At 31.2% G+C, this 22,736-nt stretch overlaps 4 protein-coding genes and 1 long non-coding RNA gene across 10 annotated transcripts; 2 read left to right on the top strand and 3 right to left on the bottom strand.

Annotated features, from left to right (window-relative positions):
* On the bottom strand, positions 1–7,213 carry LOC129919678 (uncharacterized). Of its 2 annotated transcripts, none has more exons than XM_056000649.1 (5): positions 3,342–3,403; positions 2,933–3,274; positions 2,651–2,874; positions 2,441–2,587; positions 1–202 (listed from the first exon to the last, which is right to left on the bottom strand). In XM_056000649.1, the coding sequence occupies exons 1-5, from the start codon at positions 3,384–3,386 to the stop codon at positions 43–45; spliced, it is 918 nt and encodes a 305-aa protein (XP_055856624.1). In that variant the 5' UTR covers positions 3,387–3,403; the 3' UTR covers positions 1–42. The 2 variants fall into 2 exon arrangements, with proteins under 2 accessions (XP_055856624.1, XP_055856625.1); XM_056000650.1 differs by lacking the exon at positions 3,342–3,403 and adding an exon at positions 6,964–7,213 and having other exon boundaries at positions 2–202.
* A 2,785-nt stretch (positions 7,214–9,998) lies between these two features.
* LOC129919524 (splicing factor Cactin) lies at positions 9,999–12,003 on the top strand. Its single transcript, XM_056000430.1, has one exon. The coding sequence runs from the start codon at positions 10,118–10,120 to the stop codon at positions 11,960–11,962; it is 1,845 nt and encodes a 614-aa protein (XP_055856405.1). The 5' UTR covers positions 9,999–10,117; the 3' UTR covers positions 11,963–12,003.
* A 2,959-nt stretch (positions 12,004–14,962) lies between these two features.
* Positions 14,963–16,674, bottom strand: LOC129919715 (UPF0489 protein C5orf22 homolog). Its single transcript, XM_056000691.1, has one exon. It carries the CDS (start codon positions 16,275–16,277, stop codon positions 15,135–15,137), a length of 1,143 nt encoding a protein of 380 aa, XP_055856666.1. The 5' UTR covers positions 16,278–16,674; the 3' UTR covers positions 14,963–15,134.
* Positions 16,675–16,797: 123 nt separating this feature from the next.
* On the top strand, positions 16,798–18,383 carry LOC129919079 (TBC1 domain family member 31-like). 2 transcript variants are annotated; one of them, XM_055999912.1, is made up of 3 exons: positions 16,798–17,030; positions 17,187–18,203; positions 18,269–18,383. In XM_055999912.1, the coding sequence occupies exon 2, from the start codon at positions 17,278–17,280 to the stop codon at positions 18,154–18,156; it is 879 nt and encodes a 292-aa protein (XP_055855887.1). In that variant the 5' UTR covers positions 16,798–17,030; positions 17,187–17,277; the 3' UTR covers positions 18,157–18,203; positions 18,269–18,383. The 2 variants fall into 2 exon arrangements, with proteins under 2 accessions (XP_055855887.1, XP_055855885.1); XM_055999910.1 differs by having other exon boundaries at positions 16,799–17,089.
* A 324-nt stretch (positions 18,384–18,707) lies between these two features.
* On the bottom strand, positions 18,708–21,024 carry LOC129919080 (uncharacterized). 4 transcript variants are annotated; one of them, XR_008773047.1, is made up of 8 exons: positions 20,936–21,024; positions 20,704–20,842; positions 20,324–20,598; positions 19,778–20,265; positions 19,589–19,705; positions 19,120–19,531; positions 18,885–19,062; positions 18,708–18,829 (listed from the first exon to the last, which is right to left on the bottom strand). It is a non-coding gene; the product is annotated as an uncharacterized LOC129919080 (long non-coding RNA). The 4 variants fall into 4 exon arrangements; XR_008773046.1 differs by having other exon boundaries at positions 20,688–20,842; XR_008773045.1 differs by having other exon boundaries at positions 20,324–20,842.
* Positions 21,025–22,736: the final 1,712 nt, after the last annotated feature.

Below are 22,736 nucleotides of genomic sequence, written 5' to 3' on the forward strand. Positions count from 1 at the left end.
TTTGTATGGGTTTTTTTAATTATTTATATATTAGAAAGAAAGTTAGAAGGTTGTTGCTAAAGGATCAAAGGCTTTTTTGTATGATAGACAGATGTTGCAATGTCTTTGATGTTCTTCGGTGTCCAATGGATTGCTGAAGGAATGTGAACATTTGCTTAAACTAGATTCGGATGATATTCCATATGAATTGGTTGTGTTGGAGCTGAAAAGATAAAAAAGTATATTACTTGAACATCGGATACAGAAAATTCAAAATTAATTTTTAAGGATTTAACTGAGGACCATATTCTAAAGTCCTGGCTCGTAGAAAGGTACGCAGATGGGTTGGGAAATAAAACCGACAAATGGTTTATTGGTAAAGCCTTGGCATGAAAAAGGGGCTACTACTAAAATGAATATTAGAATTATGCAATTGCCAAACTCTTGTTAGCAGAAGGGCTATCCATTCTTGTATCGCTACTATTTATGTCGTAACAAAGGTGTGTTTTCACATACCAAGGCATTCTAAACAACGGCACTAAAACAAAGCCCTAAATGGAATCGATAGAATCGCCTTGTACTTCTTGAGCCCCATATATTCTTAAGACTTGGAACCTAGATATGGATGATCCAACAAACAGAAACTTAAACAAACACGGTTCTTAATTAATAAAATAAGGTGGGAGGATGATGAACACTTAGGAGAATGGAATAGGGAGGAGGACCAGTGGCCATTTATGTAATAGTTTGTGGTTAGGGAAAGATTAGCCTTCACCAAGCTGAACTATTATAACCCCTCCCACAATAAATAGGCAACCGCTCCATATAACTGGCATGGGGCTCAGCTCCGAAACCATTCATTGGATGCTCACGTATTCATATTTACGTACGCATGGTGGGTTCGATGGTCTGCCGTAGACAAAGGGATCAACATGAAAACCATGACAAACACGGCTGTTGTAATATTCGTTCGAATTTGAAAACGGACACGAAAATTGAATCCGTACGGTTTGAAAACGGTTGCTCTGATTTCAATTCGGCTTTTTTGTTAGAGAATGTTATTTTCCGGAAGCAAATTGCTAGGATTGAAAACGGCAAAAATTTGTCGGATTGTAGGTCCGTTCGTTTTTCGAAATTTAGAAACGGAAGAAAATAGAGTTCGAACGGAAATCGGCACAGCCATGAAAGGCCAATACGGTCAAAAAAAGATAATGAACTTAACTGGCAACATTCAAACAGACTACACTGATTTTAACCCAGTAGCTTCAAAAGACTTCCTATTCAGGGAACTCTGAGAAGCAAACCGGTTCATCAATGAAGATCATATTTTTGGACGAGTTAAAAAAAAAACCTACGAGCAGGATCAAGTATCTTTTCAGGTAACCCTTCTAACAGGTCAATAAAACTCCCGGACTTTAGCAGTGTCTTTCAAATGGAAGTTTTTGCAGTTTGTGAAGCCGCAAAATATCTCCACATGTGAATTGAATGACAAGAATATTGATATCTTTATAGACAACCAGGCGGCAATCAAAGCCATTTCTTCAATTGTCACGAATTTCAAACTGGTTGATCGATGTCGTGATGAAATTAGAGACCTGAAAGGGCAGATGAACTGGCCAAAGTCCTTGACAACATAATCCTTGAGTTTTTGAATTGGATGAGTGTTAAACAAAAGCTGATTTATGATGCAATGATTTTTATTTTAAAAATGCGCAATGAAAAGCTACCGGAATACATCTCGGATGGAATCTTGGAAGTAGGAAGTTCAACTGTATAGATAGTTATATAACTAATAATCTTCGTTTTTTTCTTTAGCTTAATCTAGGGCTAGGGATTTAAATAGAGCCCAATCTTACAAGCACTGTGAAGATGGGTACTCTTGGCTTAAGCCAGGAGGGTATGCAGAAACTCTATTAAAAAAAATCCCTGTGTTGCACAATGGATTCAATGAGATCCGAGTGAGATTATTGTATTTGTCAAGTTATCACTTCGTACAACCTACCCTAACAGATAGCTAGGGACTAAGCTCGCTAGAAAGTTTCGTTGTTAGGGCCGAGATGCATCCCGGACTGCCCGCCAAATAATTAGGTAAGTAAGTAATGACTCACTACTTGTACTACCTTTTAACTACTCACTTAAGGCAGCAGCATTATGATTCGCAATGAAAAGTGCGCAAATTAATATAGAAATGTTGTAAAAGTCGATGCGGTGGATAAGAATCTCTAAAAACAGATTTCAAGATCTTCATGCTCAAAAGGAGAAAGCAACTCTGAATTCCCAAACCCAAAGAGAGGAAAAAAAGAAAGCGCCTAAGTACATTGATCTCATATTATAGAAAGGCTGAGAAGAGTTAATCTTTCCTATATGTATAACAGAAACTTATTAAGTGCAATCCAAAGTGAGTAATTTACATAATTTTTTACATAATTTTTGTTATTGTTATAATTTAAAACCATCTCACCTCGAACACGATGATATTCTTCTCGATTGTAGCCTTGATTCATTCCGAGAAAATATTGAATCTTTACTCGATAAACAACGATCATTTGTTTGACCAATACTTGCAGCTAAAAGTGTGTTCCCTGAAGTTGGTTTTCCTACTTGTGATCTACAAAATATTAAACAAACAATTTTCAAAAGTTAAGCTTTACTCTATAAATTCAATACTTACCCATAAACTTTTGAATGACAAACTGGTTGTTGTCTTCGATGGTCAAGGTTTTTTGAAATTTCATCATTGCAATGTGGTGTATCTTTTCCCGCTGAAGATTTTTGTAAATTCGGTATCAAAACTGAATGACTCGAGCTGCCTGTCATACTACATGTATCTTTCGAACATTTTCTATCTTGAATCACAGCTCTAGCTGAGATTTCCAATTTCGGAGCAATAATTCCCTGAAAAATTAGCAAATTTTTTATTAAATCAATTCAACAGATTTGTATTTAAATTTACCGGAAATGCTTGTGACGTATTCATGAGTATTTGAACATTAACATTATGGAAGCATGATATTTTTGGCATTGGTGGATGCATTACATCAGCCAACTGACCAATATAATATGCCAATCTACGTCCATTCTGCCACAAAGTTATTTCTATACTTTCAGCTGCTAAAACTTGTTCCAATTCTGATATACATTTAATAGATTTAAAATAACCTTCCATTAAAAATTGGTCATGACACAAAGCTGGAAATTTAGGTTCCATAGCACCGGTTTTAAAAAAGTATCCTAAAGTTTTTATTGTTGCTTCCATATAGCCATTTGTACAAAGCCAAACTCCAGGACATGTTATCTAAAAAATAATTGATAATTCAATTTTCAAAAAATGTATTTCTATAATTAAAGACATTTTGACCAACAGCATGCAATTCAAGAATTATTTTTACAAAGAAACGACTTTTCATTTTTCTTAATATCACCACACAATCCAAAGTGAAGACTTTTTTCTTCTAAAGAGACACAAAAAGGTGTTATTGCGGTCAAGGTAGTTGTTGAAGACTAAATTCAGAATACAAAACATTTGGGGGTTCAAATGGGGGGGTTTTTTAGTTTTGCCTAAAAGCTTTGGTTTGTTTGCTTCTATAACTACCGGCTTCATTATAAGTGTGTCTTCCTTTCACACGTGATGTTTTGTTATAATAAATTTACTGCTTGAATAAAAGTATCGACCCTATTATAGACATTTTGGTTTGTACACGTGTTGCTAGGGAATTGCAACTTCTTGTGTCGTTTCGTAGTTATTTTGGTATACGTTTGTTTTTACTTGCTCTATAGGGCAAGTGTTGGTTTCGTGTAGAAAAAAAATTCGAGGTTTTAATCCAAACCAACATTACGATGATGGAGAGGAACGTCCATCTGTACATCGAGCTAGGGCCTAAATGGATGGATTTGCTTGAAACTTGGTACAGATGATTTTTACGTAATTCTCTAGAGGAGTTTTTTTTAATTTTTTTATATCTCCTTTTTAACTCCAATATAACGTTTTCGAGGTATTAAAATATTCTCGAAAACGGCTCTAACGATTTTGATTAAATTTGATGTACGTAATAGAATTATTGATTCCAACAAAACTGCATTTTTTATCAAAAAATTCGGGGAACGGAAACATGGCGTTGCCGTTTTCCAAAAATGTACCTATTTTTTAAGTTCATATATTTCATCAAAGCATAGGTCAATTTTATTCAAAATTTACCGACATCATTTTGAAGTGTAAAATTAAAAAAAAAAATTAAAAAAGATTTTGAAAAGAAAATTTTAAAAATTTAATTTTTTTATCTTTTGTTTTTTGATTTTTTTTTTGATTTTTTTTTCTCGACACTAAACAAAATCTTAAATATCCAATAGATATTTAAGATAAGTATACTTCGAACTACAAGAGCAAGTACGTGCGACCCCGTCGTGCACTTTATTTTAAGTATATGGGGTGTTATAGGTTTTTGTTGAAATTTCATACTTTCTTCACTTCCTGATATTTTTGAAGAAAGGTACAAATTATGTATTGAGCACTTGACGAAGGAGATAGATTTTGTTTTTTTTTTTTTTATTTATGGGCTCTATTAGGACTCGCGAGTCGAACGATTTCGGAAACACTCATATTGTCGTATTTCGATTAAAAAATGCGAGAAATGCAGGGAAGGGGAAGGAAATATAATATATTAATATTTTTGCCTAATAATATATTCTCTCTCAAGCCTTATGCATTTTTAACACTGTTAAGTAAGTTTATAAATACTGTGGATACAAATTTTTGCATCAAGCTCTTCAAAATAATCAGTGATTCAATATCAATATACCGAACCCACATTTCTGTAAAGAAGTCGTCCCAAAATGGCTCTTGAGAGCTAAGGCCTTGTCTCTTGCAAAAGGAGATGTCCTTTTGTCCACTAGTTAATCTTTTCATACCATGGGAACAAAATGAATAAAGTATGCAGAACTATTTAAGGGGGGAAATCTCTCTGAAATTTTTTATTTCAGAATTATTTTTTTTTTTTTTGTCTAATAAATTCATTTATCAACCGAAGAAACTATTTTCAGTGGTCTTAGCCTAAAATGAAGCCTCAAAAGTCCCTAGATAGTCCTGAATCCCATGCGCTCCGAACCTACCACAGTACGAAAACGTAAACTTTAAACGCATTTTTCTTGAAAAGTGTTTTTTTCCGCGCCGTGCAACGTAACTCAAAAACTAATGAAGCTATCGACTTGAAATAAAAGGCAAATTACTAGTTAAATAATTGGCCATTGCATGAACCTAAAAGTTGAATACAATATTTATAATAAATATTTTTTTTAAACTATTTCTTTATAAAAAAACATTGTGTTTTTTCGTTTTTTTCGTCTCTAATTTTTATTTTAGATTTGTTTTTACTAAATTTAGGTTCATGCAATGCGTATAAATATATTTTATTTGAAAAAAAATTTCTTTTTTGATCATAAATAGTTTTCTGGACCATTGCATTGCACGGCGCAAACGCGAGGCGTCAACTTCAAAGAGCTCTAGAGCCGCCATTTTGTTTTTTTCTTACTTCAAAAAAATTGTATCAATACTTCATAATGTCAATAATATCATATACTTTTCCAAATTTCAACAAATGCTTTCGGTTTTCCAAAAAAAAAAAAATATTAAAAAAGCTGTCTTCCAGAGGGATTTCCCCCCTTAAAAAAAAATCTGTTTTCGTTTGGTCTTAACAGCATAACTCTAAGTAAACTAGTTCCAATATATTTGTATTAAATAAAACTGGATTTAAAAGAATTTTTCTAACTTTAAAATGCATTTATCTCAAACGACGATTTTGGACTTATGTTGTTAATACCAAACTCCATAGATTTTATAGTAATTATTTATCAACATCTAAAAAATAGCTTTTAATTTTTTTTTTTAAATTTGTTTTTGATTTATTTTAAAGTTATAAAAGCTTATGAATGAAAAAATCTGTTAAAATAGTCATTTGGGTCATTTGAAATCAAGTTAGTAATTTGGGTGAAAGTCAGAAGTTAAAAAAGTGTTTCTATCGTATAGGTATAAAGATAAGATTTTCTAAAATAAAATTCGTCAAAAGATACCTTTATTCAAAAACTAACACTAAATTTTTTTATATTAAAGTTCAAGTGAAAATCGTTAAAGTCGTTCTCCAAAAAAATAAAAAAATGGGATGTATCCTTTCTAAGCAAGATATAATAAACAAAAACCAATTTTCAGAATTTCATAAAAAATCATCAAGCTTTTCATTTTTTTCTCTCTTTTGATTTCCAGTCGATTTTTTTGTTTATGTTTGAAAAATTTAACTTTTGCTGGGCTCATTGGCCTAAACAACAAAACATATATGATGGCATTGAGAAAAGGTTCAGGAAAGTTAGGGATTGAAAAGTTTGTCTGTCAAGTTACGGGCCTTTTATTTGTTAGCTGTTAAAAAAATGTTTTCAACATACGACATACCCAATCTAATTGAAAAGTTGACAAAAAGTTAGTCCACAGAATTTCTCCCTAACTCATTTTACTCGAACTGCTAAATTTCGGTTCAGAAAATTACGTAGACTATTCTCTAATCTTTCTAATCTTTCAAGAACGTGGGTCTTTTTTTATATTAATTCAAATAATCTATTTTCCAAAAGTAGCTTGAATTACGTTTTACACATCCAATTTTCAAAAAAGGAAAACATTTCGATGTATTTTTTTTTTTGTCACAATCCTTGAATAAGTCTCAGAATTTTGGTTAATAGCGTGCTAGTATCACGTTTCACTCACGGCCGTTGGCCTTTTTGTTTTTAAATATTGAACAAATAACACTTCCATTCAATCGAGAAATTAATAATGCCTCATTTTCGGGCTAATTTTTGTATATTTACATAGTACATAGTCTTAAATATTTGACTATATTTTAAATTAGGGTAAGAATATGCAAATTTAAGATAATAAACAATTTCATTTTTGTGCTCTTAATATTTTTTATAGAACAATATTCAATATTTTTAAATAGAATTTACCGAATAGGTTCCGCACATTTTTCTGTTAATTCAAATGAAACGAAAATTAAACAATCGTTTTACACACAAGTAATCCAAAAGAATATAACCCGGCGAAGACCTTTTCGTAACTAAAAGAAAATTCCTTTACTTTTCTTATACACTATTGTCATGTGTACAAAAAAGAAGTAAAAGAAGATATTCAACTTCCTGCTGGCCTGGTCAACACTATTCAATATATTGATTTCGTTGCGACATAGTTAACTTGATTTTCTAGTGGTCATAACCATGTGCGATGTTCCTTCGTAGGGGTAGGAAAACAATAAATGTTATCCAAGCATTCTAGGTCAAAGACTTGGACAAATTATTTTAATTACTATAATACGTATATAAATTATGTATTTAAAAAACAGTTTTCTGAACGATATACATGAGTAGATATAAAAATGCTTTTAACTAATTTTATCTTAAAGATTTGGAATAGAGATTATTCAGCTTTTTGATTTCCCATAAGGGCATTGATTAATGAATTTAAATTATTGCAATGAATGGGGTCAAATATACTTTGTACTTATAAAATTAAAAGTCCTATAGTAAAAAATTCTCTTTATATTCTTAAAAAAAATTTTAAATTATGACCGTAGGTGCAGTCCTTATTTTCCTAACATAAGAAGTTTGGGTTCAAGCACCACTTTAAGGAGGAATGTTTGAAAAGTCTTATTTTAATAAAATTTTGAGATACAAGGGTAAAAATATGCAAGTTTTTAAAACTTTCATTTCTAAGTGGACTTTTTATTATATAAATAAATTTCATGTTTTCAAAGTTAATAAAATTAAAAAATTGTATATTAAATGGGAACCAAGTAAGCAAATAGTTTCAAAATCTGTTTCGGTTCGATTTAAGATTTCTTCTTAACTTTTGGTAAAAATATTAAAGTGGTTATTTAATTCAAATCTACGCTCTTATAGGATTTTTTTTAGTTTACAAAGTTTTTTTGGAACAACGTACTTTTGTGCTCGGTACTTTTTTATATGTAAACTGAAAGATTTATGATAAAAAAAACTAGTTCTGTGGATGTAGGGGTTTATTCAATTAGTTTAGGTGAGAACGGGTCAATTATATCTAAAAATTACTTTAAAAAAAATAACACAACAAAAGTACCTAAAATATCACCTAATACGTTTCAAGTCTCAAATTCAATTTTTAGGGTTCATTTTGAATTTAGTTAATTATAATTAAAAAAAAAAACAGCTTATTTATTTAACGAATCCATAAATACTTATAAATACACAAAATATTCTCAATAAGAAATATTTTACGAAGTTGTGGAACTGTTATCAATATACACTGCAGGGCAAACGATTGAGTCCATTTTTTTTTTTTTAGAAAACCAAATACAAGCAGTGAAAATACTTTTTAAGGGGGGAAATCCCTCTAGAGGAAGTGTTTTTCAAGAATTTTTTTTGGAAAACTGAAAGCATTAATTAAAATTTGAAAAAATACATGATATTATTGACATCATGAAGTGTTAACACAATTTTTTTGAAGTAATAAAAAAACAAAATGGCGGCTCTACAGCCGTTTAAAGTTGATGCCTCGCGTTTGCGCCGTGCAATGCCCAGGTCCAGTTAATTATTTATAATCAAAAGAGAAATTTTTTTCCATTAAAATACATTTATACGCATTGCATGAACCTAAATTTAAAATTAGAGACAAAAAAAACGAAAAAACACAATGTTTTTTTATAAACAAATTGTTAAAAAAAAATATTTATTGCGAAAATTATATTAAACTTTTAGGTTCATGCAATGACAAATGAGTTGACGAGTAATTTGCACTTTATTTCAAGTCGATAGCTTCATTAGTTTTTGAGTTACGTTGCACGGCGCAGAAAAAAACGTGTTTCGAGATAAATTCGTTTAAAGTTTTCATTTTTGTACTGTGGTAGGCTGGGAACGCATTGGTTTCAGGACTATCTGGGTACTTTTGAGGCTTCATTTAAGGCTAAGACCACTAAAATAGTTTCTTCGGTTGATAAATGATTTTTTAGGCAAAAAATTAATAATGCAAAAATAAAAAAATCCAGAGGGTTTTCCTCCCTTAAAACAAAAATAACTATATAGAATTTAAGAAGTTCCTCTTATATTTTGTATAAAACCAAAACAAGCTAAAATATTTCTTCATTTAGTTCGACAAATAGTTAAAACCTCCCTCTTACATTCGATTACTTTTTTTATAATTCTTAACATTCTAGCTAAGGGTTTATGAATTGTTTCAGCAGATATAAGGCGATTGATCCAACCCTTTTATTCAGCTTCTCCCACAAATAACTCTATTAGGTTTATATACGGTCGATTGCGGCGGCTATATCATGAATTGCATGATTTATTCGTATTCTCTGATTGAGGTAATCCTGGCATAATCTGGACGTGTGTTTAGGGTCGTTATTCCTTGAATTACGAATCCTTAGTCAATCAATCCCAATCCAGATATCAAAACGTTGTCATTTTACTGCTTTTTCTTTATTAAAATGATGATTACAGAACGTTTTTTCAAATTGTGAATTCCGAAACTTCCAATTTAAAAAAAGTTTACTGTTTTATGTGAAAAAGAGTCATAAAAAATGCTTAATGAACAACCAAAAGTCGTAAAAATTTATAACGATGAAAACCTTAAATTATATGTACATCTCCATAATCCATATAATCCATTTTTCGAATTTTTGTCTTCAACGGAAAGCATCTGTTCAAATAAAAAACTTCCTTAAAAGTCCAACTCTTTTCTATCTTTTCGTATGCTATATAGTTCAGAGAATAAGAACTAGTCAATGTTAAAAATTGCTATTTTCGTCTATATAAATTAAATAAAATTAATATAATTTGTACTATTATTTTGTTATCTGCTACTCTCTTTGCAAATCTACTCCACTTTGGTCTTTGCGTTTTCATCCCTGTTTGGCCAAAATGGTATGATATTCACCACTATCATACAACATTCACCACACTATCAAATCCACCAAATCGATTTGACATCTAGCTTCAGATCTTTGTATGTATAATCTTTGTTCACATATAAAATTTTCTTTTTGTCATAAAAGTAAATGGCTTATCTTTTGTTTTCTAGCATAAAATTTTTATTAAAAACTGTGCAAAATATTAATAATTACAATCCACAATGGATTCCGCTAACGAAATCAAATTACTAAAAAGACTTGAAACCAAACGATTAAATGAAATACTCGAACGTAAACGTTTAAAAGAAGAATTAAAATCTAAAGAAACACCTAGTGAAAAACGAGCACGTCGTTTGCAAGAGAAAAAAGCTAAAGAAGCTCGTCGACGTGAACGAATGGGTTGGGACACAGAATACCAACATTATACTAATCAAGATAATCCATTTGGTGATGCTCACTTAACATCAACATTTGTATGGGGTAAAAAACTAGAAAAAGAAGGTTTTAAAAATGTTGCCCCCGAAACGGTGGAAGTTATGCATCGTCAGAAACAAGTTGAAAATAAAAAAGAACTTGAAAAGGTTAAAAAGAGGAGGCAAAAGCGAGAAATGGAAAGATTATCTCGTGAAGAAGAAATGAATATGTTGCAACGTTCTCGTGAAGCAACTAAATTCGAAGAATGGGAAAAGCAAGAAGATATGTTTCATTTGAAACAGGCACGTCTTCGAAGTTCCATTCGAATTCGTGATGGTCGAGCAAAACCAATTGATTTACTTGCTCAATATATTTCCAATTCAAATTTAGAACAAAATATTGAAATGCAAATGCATGAACCATATACTTTTTTAAATGGTTTAGATATTCAAGATTTAGAAGATCTTTTAGTTGATATTGAAGTTTATATTGACCTTGAAAAAGGTACCAATTCTGAATTTTGGAATGACATGACTGTCATTGCCAATGATGAATTACAAAAGCTTCGCAAACTTGAGCTTGGTTGTGAATATGACGCCAAGATTGGGCGACGCGAAGGAATACACCAAAGTGTATCGAAAGAAGTTTCGGATGTCTTTCGTGGAAAGACAGCTCAACAATTGGAAGAGCTAAGACATAAAATTGAAACTAAAATTATGAGAAAAACTGATGGAGTTGATATCAGTTATTGGGAAAGTCTCTTGTCGAAGCTAAAAGCTCATATGGCTAGAGCAAGATTGAGAGATAGACATCAATTGAAATTGAGACAAAAGTTAGAGCTTTTGAAGAATTCTACTGTCGAGGATTCTAAATCGACTATAACTTTGGAGAATTCTTTAAAAGAAGAAGTCGAGGGTATGACTTCGCCTGATTTGGATCATGAGCATGATTCAAATGTGGTTGCCAATGAAGAAGAAGTTGAAGAGAATGACAACGACGAGAGTCATTCTAACATGTGTTATGATCTTTATAACGATGGATGTTATAGTCCTCCATATTTGAAACCTGATGAAATTGAAGGTTTCAAATTGATAACATCCGAAGAAGCTGAAGATCGTATTGAAACTTTACGAAAAACACTAATTGAGTCGATCTACGAAGACAGTTCAATGTCTCGAGAAGACCTCTTACTCCAACAGGAAGCACGTAAAGGAATGACAGACGACGAGGCAGTATTCTCTGTCGAAACTAAACTTGAATCACAAGTTTATTTATGGTCAGATAAATATCGCCCAAGAAAACCACGTTATTTCAATCGAGTTCATACTGGTTTCGAATGGAATAAATATAATCAAACTCATTATGATATGGATAATCCTCCCCCGAAAATTGTTCAAGGTTATAAATTTAATATATTTTATCCAGATTTGATAAATCAAAGTTGTACTCCACAATATTTTTTAACACCTTGTGCTGATAATGTTGATTTTGCTGTGTTGAGATTTCATGCTGGTCCACCATATGAAGATATTGCATTTAAAATTGTTAATCGGGAGTGGGAATTTAGTTATAAGAGAGGATTTCGATGTCAATTTCAGAATAATATATTTCAATTGTGGTTTCATTTTAAACGTTATAGATATCGTCGTTAGAGAGATGATGGGAATTTTGAAATGTATTTATATTATTCATTTTATTCATTAAAAAAAAAAAGAAATAAAAATGTACTTTTGTTTTTTATTTAAAGTTTTTCAATTTTTTTTTTTAGAATGTTGATGGATGCACGATTATGTCGACTTGGTCGACTTTAGAACCTGAAAGTTGAAATACCCTCAGAATAAAGGGGGGTGAGGTTTGATTCTCATCACTTCTCCATATCAATATAAAAATATCCTCAGGTTGTTTTCTTAAGTTTGAAAACTAGCAACTTGCTTTCGTACTCGAATCGACCGTTTAAGTTTGACTGCTTCTGGACTATGAATACGAGGAGATGAAGCTGCAATTTAAAAGCTTATACTTGGTAGACTTGATTCTTGAACTTCATTTCCTTTAGAAAATACAAAACTGTCATTCAATTTTTACATTTTTCTATTTCAACGTTTGGTTGCTAACTTTCACTTTATATTCTAGCTGTAGTTAAACTTTTGTTGCAGTCATCTAAATTGACTTTGATGGTGTTTCCAAATTTTTTGGTTTGAACCAGTTAGGTTATGGAACCAAGTTTTGACATCACAGATCCGTTATTTCACTTAGGACTTAAAGTTGTGAACGTAAACTGGACTGTTGACAGAAAATTTTAAAGATGATGATAGAGTTGTTCGATGATACCGTCCATGTAGAGTCCTAACTTTTCTTCTTCGATGATTATACTATACGTTCGTTTTAAAAGTGCGATCAAAATGCTCAGTTTCTCCGTTCGAAAATGGATGAAATACTGCGGTTCTTATGCACAGTATTCCCTTGATGGTACAATAATATTCAAATGTTTTCCACGAAAAATGTGTATTATTGTCGCTTACAATAACACCGGCACACAAAAAAAAAAAGTGTCATGAACCAGAAACCAGACCTATCTTTCTATATGTTTTTGGACCCGCTGAATCCGAATTTCAAGTCCGTTTGGCCCTGTCACCCTCCAGTTTTGAGTAATATGCAAAAAACTCAAAAAAGGTAGTTTTTGGGGTCTTTTTTACATTTTTCTCAAAACTGGAGGGTGACCGGGCAAAACGGACTTGAAATTCGGATTCAGCGGTCCCAAAAACATATAGAAAGATAGGTCTGGTTTCTGGTTCATACAACTGTCGCGACATGTCGCTGTCATACCCGGCACACAAAAAAAAAAGTTTCATGTACCAGGAAGCAGACCTATCTTTCTATATGTTTTTGGGACCGCTGAATCCGATTTTCAAGTCCGTTTTTCCCGGTCACCCTTCAGTTTATTTCGGTTTTTGAAATTATTAGCTGTTTTCGTAGTTTTTGCTTTCACCTATCACACAATTTTAAATGAAGTTTTATTGGTTTTTAATTCTTTTCAAATATTGCATTCAAAAATTTGTGAATAAATCAAAAATTTCAATTTTTTGAAATTTTTTTTTGAAATTTTTGCCGTTTTTATAATAAATAAATATTATTAAATACTTTACCCTTTCTTGTTTGCAACTTTTTTGATGTAATTTTTTAGGTGAATAATTTTTAAACAAAATTCAATAAAAATATTGTAAACATATCTTTTGTAGTTCGAGAAAAATAAATTTAAACGTATAAAAACGGCAAAAATTTCAAAAAAAATTTCAAAAATTGAAATTTTTGATTTATTCACAAATTTTTGAATGCAATATTTGAAAAGAATTAAAAACCAATAAAACTGCATTTAAAATTGTGTGATAGGTGAAAGCAAAAACTACGAAAACAGCTAATAATTTCAAAAACCGAAATAAAATATAAAAAAAATTTTTAACGGGAAATTTTGAATGTGATCTTTTAAAGTAACCCTAGAGGCACGGGTTAATGACCTCCAAAAAATGTTTTTTTTGCTAAATTCCCCTTATGTAGGCCCTAAGCTTTCGATCTAGGGGGTGTCTCCCCCGAAAACATCACTTTGGGAAATAACGGACACCCTAATGTACATATAAGTTTAGAATAAAAGTTTATCATTAAACCAACAAATAAAAAAACTTTTGTTTATCCTCAGAAATCATTTGTTGTTGTTTTCCGTGCAAAATTTTAATGAGCTGAATATTACTGAGTTACCAATAAAACACGGCTTAAGAATTTTTAGAAACAAATTGAACTTTTTTTTTTTTAATTCAAAAATTATTTTTTGAAAATTTTCTTTAATTTTAACATTTGAGTTTTTGTACAATAATTTTCAGTAAAATCGGTCGTATTTCTAGGAGAAACTCAGATATAAAAAAAACACCGTTAATAACGGCCCTAAAACAACATAGGTTAGGTACCTAAAAGTACTAAAGTAAATCGCTTCATTTGTTAAGACTGCAGCTCGAGATAGAAAGAAGCAGACAGACATAATTGCTAGATCCACATTTTTCGCATTCTCTATCAGCTCAATCAAAAAGAAATTTAAACTTTTAAAATAAATTAAAAAAGTCCTTTTCTTCGAAAAAAAATCGAAACTCTTATGTCAATGGGGTTTTCATTTGGTACAAAAATGAATTTATTTTTTGATTTAGATCTGACAAAAACCTAGGGTCGAATTACGGCATACGTTCGTTTACGAATGGTTTCTATGTGTCCCTATCGTTTTCTAAAATTAAATAGAGACAGAAATATTTAAAACGTTAACGTATGATCGTAATCATGTGCCGTAATTCGACCCCTGATTTTGACAATTTTTGTCTTCGATCCTCAATCCTCATATATAATGAATTTCATTTCATTCATCCTCATATAAGTTAGTTCATGTCCTGAAACCTGAAATAAGAATTCATATATATTCAATTCATTAACCACAAATAATAAATTAATTTTTTGTTAGAAAAATCAAAGTGTGTATTTTTCTGTCCATTGTTTCTTCGAATTTTAAATTTTAATAAAGCTCCTTTATGTCATCCTTTTTGCCTCTTCATTTTATTTGATCTTTCTATGAAAAAAAAAACAACTTAAATCTGGTTTTATTATTTTTTTGTTTATATTTTTTATTTTTTCATTATTTTTAATTCTTAAGACACGTTCAATAATAAATTCATTATAATATAAGACAAAGAAAACATTATAATATAATATATACTCCAAACACACTTACTACATTCAATCATCAATTAAAAAATAATAATAATAATTGCATCTTGTGGTTCTACTATACGCCTACAGATCCATAACATCCCATTCTTCATTCAAATAATGCATAATCGCCTTCGAATGGATTTTATCCTCGAAAACATCAACCAACATTTCAATTACATGACACTGTATGGCAGTTACTTGATTAACTGGACAATAGTCATCCTCAGAAGATCGTGATATTGTCACAACTACTGGTGGACAGGGAAGGCTTGTAAGAAATTCTTTAAAACGTCTATAATGTTCAAGTAGTTCGTCATCAGTTGATACATGATGAGGTAAACCATCATTATCCGATGTACAACCAGCATCGAATACTAATGACCACTCAACTTCATCGGGTTGATAGTGTTCCGCCATACTGGCTACAAGCTCTTTTAGCGCCTCGAATGTATCTTCTGGGATGTCATTATTTTCATATAAATCTAATGACTTGTGTTCATCAATATATTCAAAGGCTGCCTTGAGATCGTCTAATTGACGGCATCGCTCTTTAGAAGCTTCCAATGACATTTTAGTTCGATCATAATTAAAGATTGTCTTTAATTGTTCATAGCAATTTGCTTTTTTGTACACCTCAAGGAAGGGATTCTTTGTACTAAAAAAGTCTAAATCAATGTCTAGAACATATCTTTCCAATTGAATTGCTTCAACATTCTCATCAACATTGTAAACTTCAAATTTGATTGTTTTTGATCGTTCCAAATGTTCCTTTTCACTATAATTCCCCTCGGAAGCAAAATAATCAACTGGCAAATCAACATACATCAAATCTTGATGTTCGCCAATTCGAAAATCATATTTCCCCACGGGAATTTGTGAACACCAAGAGTTTTTCAACCACACCAAATGATTGAATTGCCCCGCATATAAAGTTGGCATAATCCAATTTTCTATACTTAATTCATTTAATAAGAAATCTTTATTTTCAACACATGAAGCTGGTATAGCTTTTGATATGACCATATCAGGATGTGAATCGAAATGGACAAGTGTGTTATTTGTTAGAGGTAAGTGGCGGGATCCAAAACATCGATAAATAAATTCCAATACATCGTTGTGATAGTCGACAATGAAAATTGGTATTTTCTTGAATTTGCGCAGGGGTTTGGTGTTGGTGTTGGTGGTTGTTGGCTCGAGTTTGCAACGTTTTATCTCCGGTTCCATTTTTAATTGGTATTGTTTTGTTGGGGAGATTAAACGTGGAGCTAAATGTTTATAATTCCTTTTAATAAAAATTTAAATTATTATTTTTACGTGTGCGATGCAAAGAAAAAAAAGCATAAACAATAAAAAAAAACTGTTGAAAGCAAATTTTGTTTTTCAGATGACAGATGGTAGTAGTGTCAAAATGCAATCTGTCAGAAATGTCACTTTTTAAATGGGACATCTAGTGGTGAATAGAATAATGAAAATAATGTTTTTTTTTATGAATGGAGAATTTTCATTTCCGGTAGCCATAATGAATGTGTGAATTTAAATTTATTTCCGGTTTTCTTTTAATGGCCGTAATTCAATCGTTAAAAATTTGAAACAGAGCAAAACTTGACTCATGAATCAGAATTTACTTTACTTTTTTTTCCAAATAAAATTCAGTTCTGAAAAATATGATGGAATTAATTTGAAACTGTGGAACCATTGACCTATTATATATGGACTGCCAGTTCCTCCTCGTTTCCATACAAAATTTTTGAAAACGTGGTTCAATCATTACTAGCGCCTGTGGAAGAAAGCGGTAAATAGAACTCAGTTAGCGTAGCGACATCTTCCGGCAGATCGCTTGAACTACCATTTTTGTGCATAGAAACTATGGCCATCTACATTTTGTTTGCTGTACAAATCAGTAGCATCTGTCTTTTTTGAAGTCTACTTTTTGACGTATTGGAAGAACGAAGAATTCTTTCAGTTTTCAGAAAAAAAGTATGTATTTTAAAATGTTTGTGCTAAGAAAAATGTGCAATGAATCATTATGGAAAAAGGTTTTTATTTAAATTCATTAATATTTGAAAGTTATTAAAAATTAGAATTAAATCGTTCAGCCCAAATAATTTTTTCCTTTTTGTTTTTTTTTTTCAGATGCAAATTTATCACCTATGGAATCGTGTTGGATGGAAGAAGGGCCAAATGCCCCGCAAACTAGACAGCTCCTGGATCTTTCCCAAAAATAATGACAACATACTTTTTTGCCAGACGATTGATGTCGATAATAGAGCCCACAGACTGTTTTAGGGTTGCTCTATCCAAAGATAAAGAGTTCCTAAGCACGATAAGGCACACAGGAGAGGGCAACATTTATAATGTTAGCGCATTGATTGACTGTCTTAAATCAGCCCAGAACTGTGTTCAAATGCTACGCCAAACTGCCGTGTTCCAACCAAAAGCTCTGTCGGTGAATTGTTTTGACAATGAATACGGACACTATCCAAGTAAATATCGGTTGCTCATTTGGGCTGCTCTCCTCGATGTACCCTGCAACAAGTCAAAATTTTCAGAAATAGTCAAAATGGGAACTCACTCAACAGCTGTTGCATTAAATGCCAGCCTAAAGTTGAAAGATTCAACAGCCAGGCGTTATCTCATAAAAATTTTCTCATGTCTTGGTCATTGGTCGAAGATCTTTGGCATAAGTGACTTTGTCCCGGAATTCATCTTTCCATTTGTGAAGATTTTCTCCAACAGTCTTACTGTTTGCTTTGAAATTATTGCTACAATTCTAACGAATCAATGCCAGTTGTGGTTTGAGTTTCATCCATTGGAGCCCCAAAACTATTTGGGAATGTGTGAAAATATCCTAAATCACTTTGATCCTCAGTTGGTGAAATTCTATTCCAAAACTCAAGTTACAGCGAAAGAATATGCTTGGTCGATTATATCAAATGGATTCTCTGAGATTCTAGATGAAGAGGCAATGGAAATCGAGTTGACATTAGCCGAAGAACACATCAAAGATCAGGACTTGGAATTAATTTCACATAAATATGAAATTGATGATATTTTAAGTGAAGCCGATTACCAACCAATGAGGAATAGTTTAGAAATACGATAAACAAAATCAATGACGGAAAGAAAAAACTTAAGAATGACTTAGAACTTGTAATTATTTATACCTATATAATTTCATGATTTTAAGTTTAACTATAAACTTTTTTTATTTGAAGATACTTCGAGATGATGTAAAAAGTCAAGTAGATGATGGAAAGTTATCGGCTCGTGGTTTAAGTGAAGTGGAATCTTCAATTAGAGATCTAGAACGAGAATTTCAATCTGCACTCAAATGCGAATCATAACGATGGCGCTCCTGATTTAAATATAATTTTTTTTTAACATGCATTTTTTATTTTATTTATATATCTTTTAAATTGTATATTTCAAAAAAATATTAGAATACAAAAACATATTTTTAAAACAAAGTCATACAAAATTTGAGCCCTTAATTAAATGCTTTAAAAATGATTGAAATATTCTAAAAATTGTAAGTTCCAATTTATTATATTAACTAACTTTTATTAAAAAAAATAAATAAATATTACAATAACATTTCAAGGTATACTTGATTCTCCTCCTTTTCTCTTTGTACCCCCAAGTGATTTGACTCCCGTCATTACTGGTACTTTAAAAGCTGCTTTTCGAACCTCAGCAACGGCATCTAGTAATTTTTTTGGTTCAGTTAGAAACCAAATCCAAAGCAACTGACCATTGTGCAACAAGGCATCATTGCTCTGAAACAAATTATTAATTTAAAGTTTATGGTCTAAACAAAATTAAAAAATGTACCATTTTTTCATGAATATTCTCCTGGAATTGAGAACGCAAATGCCGAAAATCAATTTCAAAATGTTTCTTATTCATTTTTGCATTGAAAATTGGTTTGAGTAAGTTTATTTGTTCGAACATGGCCAATTTAACAGGACTTTCATACACATAAGGCTTCAAGATGTTCTCAATTCGATTGCTAAAAATATCATTTTAAAGCTTATCATACAAAATACGAGTATTATTGAAAACTTACAGTTCATTGATTAAATCTAAAACAGACGTATAAGGTTTCTTATTTATCAATGCATTCAAAGCATATTTCAAAAGCCTTCCAAACTTTTCATATTCATACAAACAAGCTTTTGTACATTTTCATTGCATATTTAATTCATCCGAGTTACTAAATCGGTTACGATTTTTTTCCAAATCCAATTGTGTAGTTATCCATATGAGTTCGGCATTCGTAAGTGCATCGGATACAGTTTTTGTAAGCATTTTAACATTCTCAAGTCTCTTGTAGGCTCGGTTGAGTTTTTCTTTTGTATTTTCATAAAGAATAAGCTCCATTTGTTGCTGAGAACGTTGTTTCTGCATCATTTAGAATAGTTTTGTTAGTGCAATTAAAGTGATGATTGTTAATCATTTCTAATTCTCGAGTTTCTTTTCTGAAAATAAATTTGTTTAGAGACTAAATTTTTAAATACAAATTTTAAAATTATTACTTCATATCCGAAATACTGACAATGTGCATTTTAATGATGTCAAGATTATCAATCATCGAATGGGTGGCCCTCGATTTAGCTTTGTCTTTAATAAATTTTTCCATAAAACTTAGGTTTCTAAAAAAAATTTAAGATTATCTTATATTTATTTTTTTTTTAATTTTTTGATTTTAACTTATGTATACTCACAGCTTCCGAATAGTTTCTAGCTGAGAAGATATTTCTTGAATTTCTTGATGATTTTCTTCCAGTTCTACAAAATAATCGATGGGAATAAAATGTTTTACAATTAATGAATGAATTGGTGGATGAAGATTTTTTTAAGAGTAGGAATAAAACAATTTGCTTAATGTAGTCGGTGCAGGTTTTGTGATATAATTAGTAGAATTTTTTCGTCGATGAATCCAGGATCGGTTTTTTCATTTCGATACAGAAAATATTTTGAACTTCCCTATTTTTTAGAAATCTTCCACTAGACGACATTGTTCCGGAAAGAGGACGATGTGATTTACTTGGTTGAATAAACAAGGTGCTGTTCGCTATGAGCTCCCACGAATATTTAATTTAATTGGAAAAGAAGAAAGTCGCAGAATAGAATAAATCCATCCGAAATTTGAATTTTTTACAGCAACCAATGCTTTTCGAGTAAAAGCGAGAACATAAAGTGCAACCATAATCTAATAGAGGGAATGAATTTTGGATTTTTATAAGAGAATCTCAGAAATTATGACTTACCTATTTTTTCCGACGAGTTTCCTCTTAAAGTTCAACTTCAGAAAAATTCAACAAATTTCCAAGATTCTTGATTCTTCTTTAGTCTTTCACAGACATCAAAGCCCAAGACCTTTGATTTTGCTCACAGGGAGGTTAACGAAGAGAGCATTGATTTTTGACATAGGCAAGATTGTTTGTTTATTGGGCTTAGTCATGCCAGCTTCTAGTTTGGTAACAATTTTGTTATGACTTATGAGCTATGCCAGCTGAACATTCAAAGAAAGTTTCCTTTTTAACTGAAATTCAAGTAAAAAAATGAAAAATATTTAAAGGAGAATGCAAGTTAAAAAACATGATGTGGAGAAAACTATTTTGAAGTAGGTACTCTTCACATTCTGCACCATAGGTCTGCTGAGGGAATAATTATTGAATTTATTCTTCCTTCTTCTGGAATGCAAGGAAGTGAATTTATGGCTAGCAGTAAGGGCAATCGATTGTTTTTTTTTTCAAGGAGATTGTCCATTTTTGTCAAATGGTTTTCTGAAATGAAAGAATAGAATAAAAATTTAAATTATAAAACTTGGAATAAAATTGTGAAAAGAATATATTAATATATTTTTAATTTTTTGTTACCTTTTTATTCTTGGGAAACATAAAATTTTTGCAAACAATTAAATTGTTTTTTTTTTTTTTTTGACAAGCAAAAGTCACAAAACTAGGTGTCAAATTACTATTTCCCGCTACCCTACCAAGGGGCGCCACCATAGCTTGAACCTGGTCCTGGCAGTCCATATATAATAGGTCAATGTGTGGAACAAACATACAAACATTAATTTCATTGGGCACGTTCAGGAAATATTAGGGACTAGATATTTAGGCAACGTCATTTTCTGAACGGAAATTTGAGTAAATTGACTAAATTTGTTTGGATGTGATGCTATTGTCAAATTTCGAAATTTATTTAAGAATCGCATGGATAAGACACCAAATTTCACTTAACTGTAATGAATAAATAAAATTAATTATAACCGAAAATGCACTTTTTAGTTGTTTTTCACACAAATAAATTTAATTTTGTTAAATTAATTCTTTAATTAAAAACAATCTGCTGTCATGTTGACAAAAAAAACTTTCCTAAATTTTTAGGGAAAATTTTCTTGCCTAAATTTCCAGTCAGCTTTCCAATAAAATTACCTAAATTGGAAGGATTTTTTTTGACAGCTGACCAATCAGAGACCGAGAAATTACCTAAATGTTTAGTCCCTAACGTTTCTGAACCTGCCCATTTATGTGAAAGTTTCTTTATTTTTTTTTTTTTTCATGAGAAGAAAAGTCACAGTAATTTGACTTTTTTCACAAGAACTATGCCAGAAAAAAATATATTTTAATAGCACATTGTTTTTTTTTATTTATTTCATATTTTTCCGCAATAAAAATACGATATTCAATTAAAATTTACTCTTTATTTGAAGTTGGTGTTCTCAAATAAACAAACAACACGAAGAAAACTTTTAGCTTGACGTTTGAGAAATGTCAAATGTTCCAAGTGTGTGTGCAAATCCGTGTAAATCTCTCAAAAAAGAGGGATTAAAAAAAATTCGATTTTTTTTTCTATGGAACATGATTTTCAGAAAAAATTCGCTTCGAGATCGCCGAAAATTCGATTTTTCAATTGAAAGGAATTCGACATAAGTATGTTCAACGAGGATTTTTCTAGATCAGAACAGGACAGCACAGTTTCGTGAGAAACGTCAGAACAAGTTAGAACAGTCATTTAAGCGTCACTTGCCAAAATACAAAAAAAAAAAAAAAAAAACAAATTGTAAATTATATGAATTTTTTGTTTATCGTTTCTCGTTTATTTTTTCTATTTTTTTGTAATTTTATTGTGAAAAATATAATTAAAAATTATTTATTAGTTATAAAAACCACGAGCACCAGAGAAATATTCGCACAATTAAGTCAAAACAAAAACAAAAAATGACAGCTTTGATTTTGACACTTCTCACGAATCTGTTCTAACCTGATCTGACTCAAAAGCAAGAACAGAAAATCCTGTTCTAAACTGTTCTAGATTTGGCAATGAACAGAAAACTAGAACAGTTCAGCACAGAAAAAACCTCAATGAACAGCAAAAAGCTGTACTTTTCTGCCTAGAACAGTCCAGCACAGCGTCAGTGAACAGAGCTCCTGAGTAGTATTCATGAGTTTTAGGAAATTAATTTCAGGTTTTAAAATGAGAGTTCTTGAAATATCAATTTAAATCATATTTCTCAAAAAAAAAGGTATAATTTTCATAAAAAATAAAATAAAATTACGATTTTGTAGGGAAGGTGAACTTCTGTCAGTGAGAAGTGTACACAACTTCAATCGCGTGTTTACGTGTACTGTACACACTAGGGCGTTCGTTTTTCGTTATTTAGTTTTTTTTTTC

The sequence above is a fragment of the Episyrphus balteatus genome, chromosome 4 (genome assembly GCF_945859705.1).
Source record: "Episyrphus balteatus chromosome 4, idEpiBalt1.1, whole genome shotgun sequence".
NCBI lineage: Eukaryota > Metazoa > Arthropoda > Insecta > Diptera > Syrphidae > Episyrphus > Episyrphus balteatus.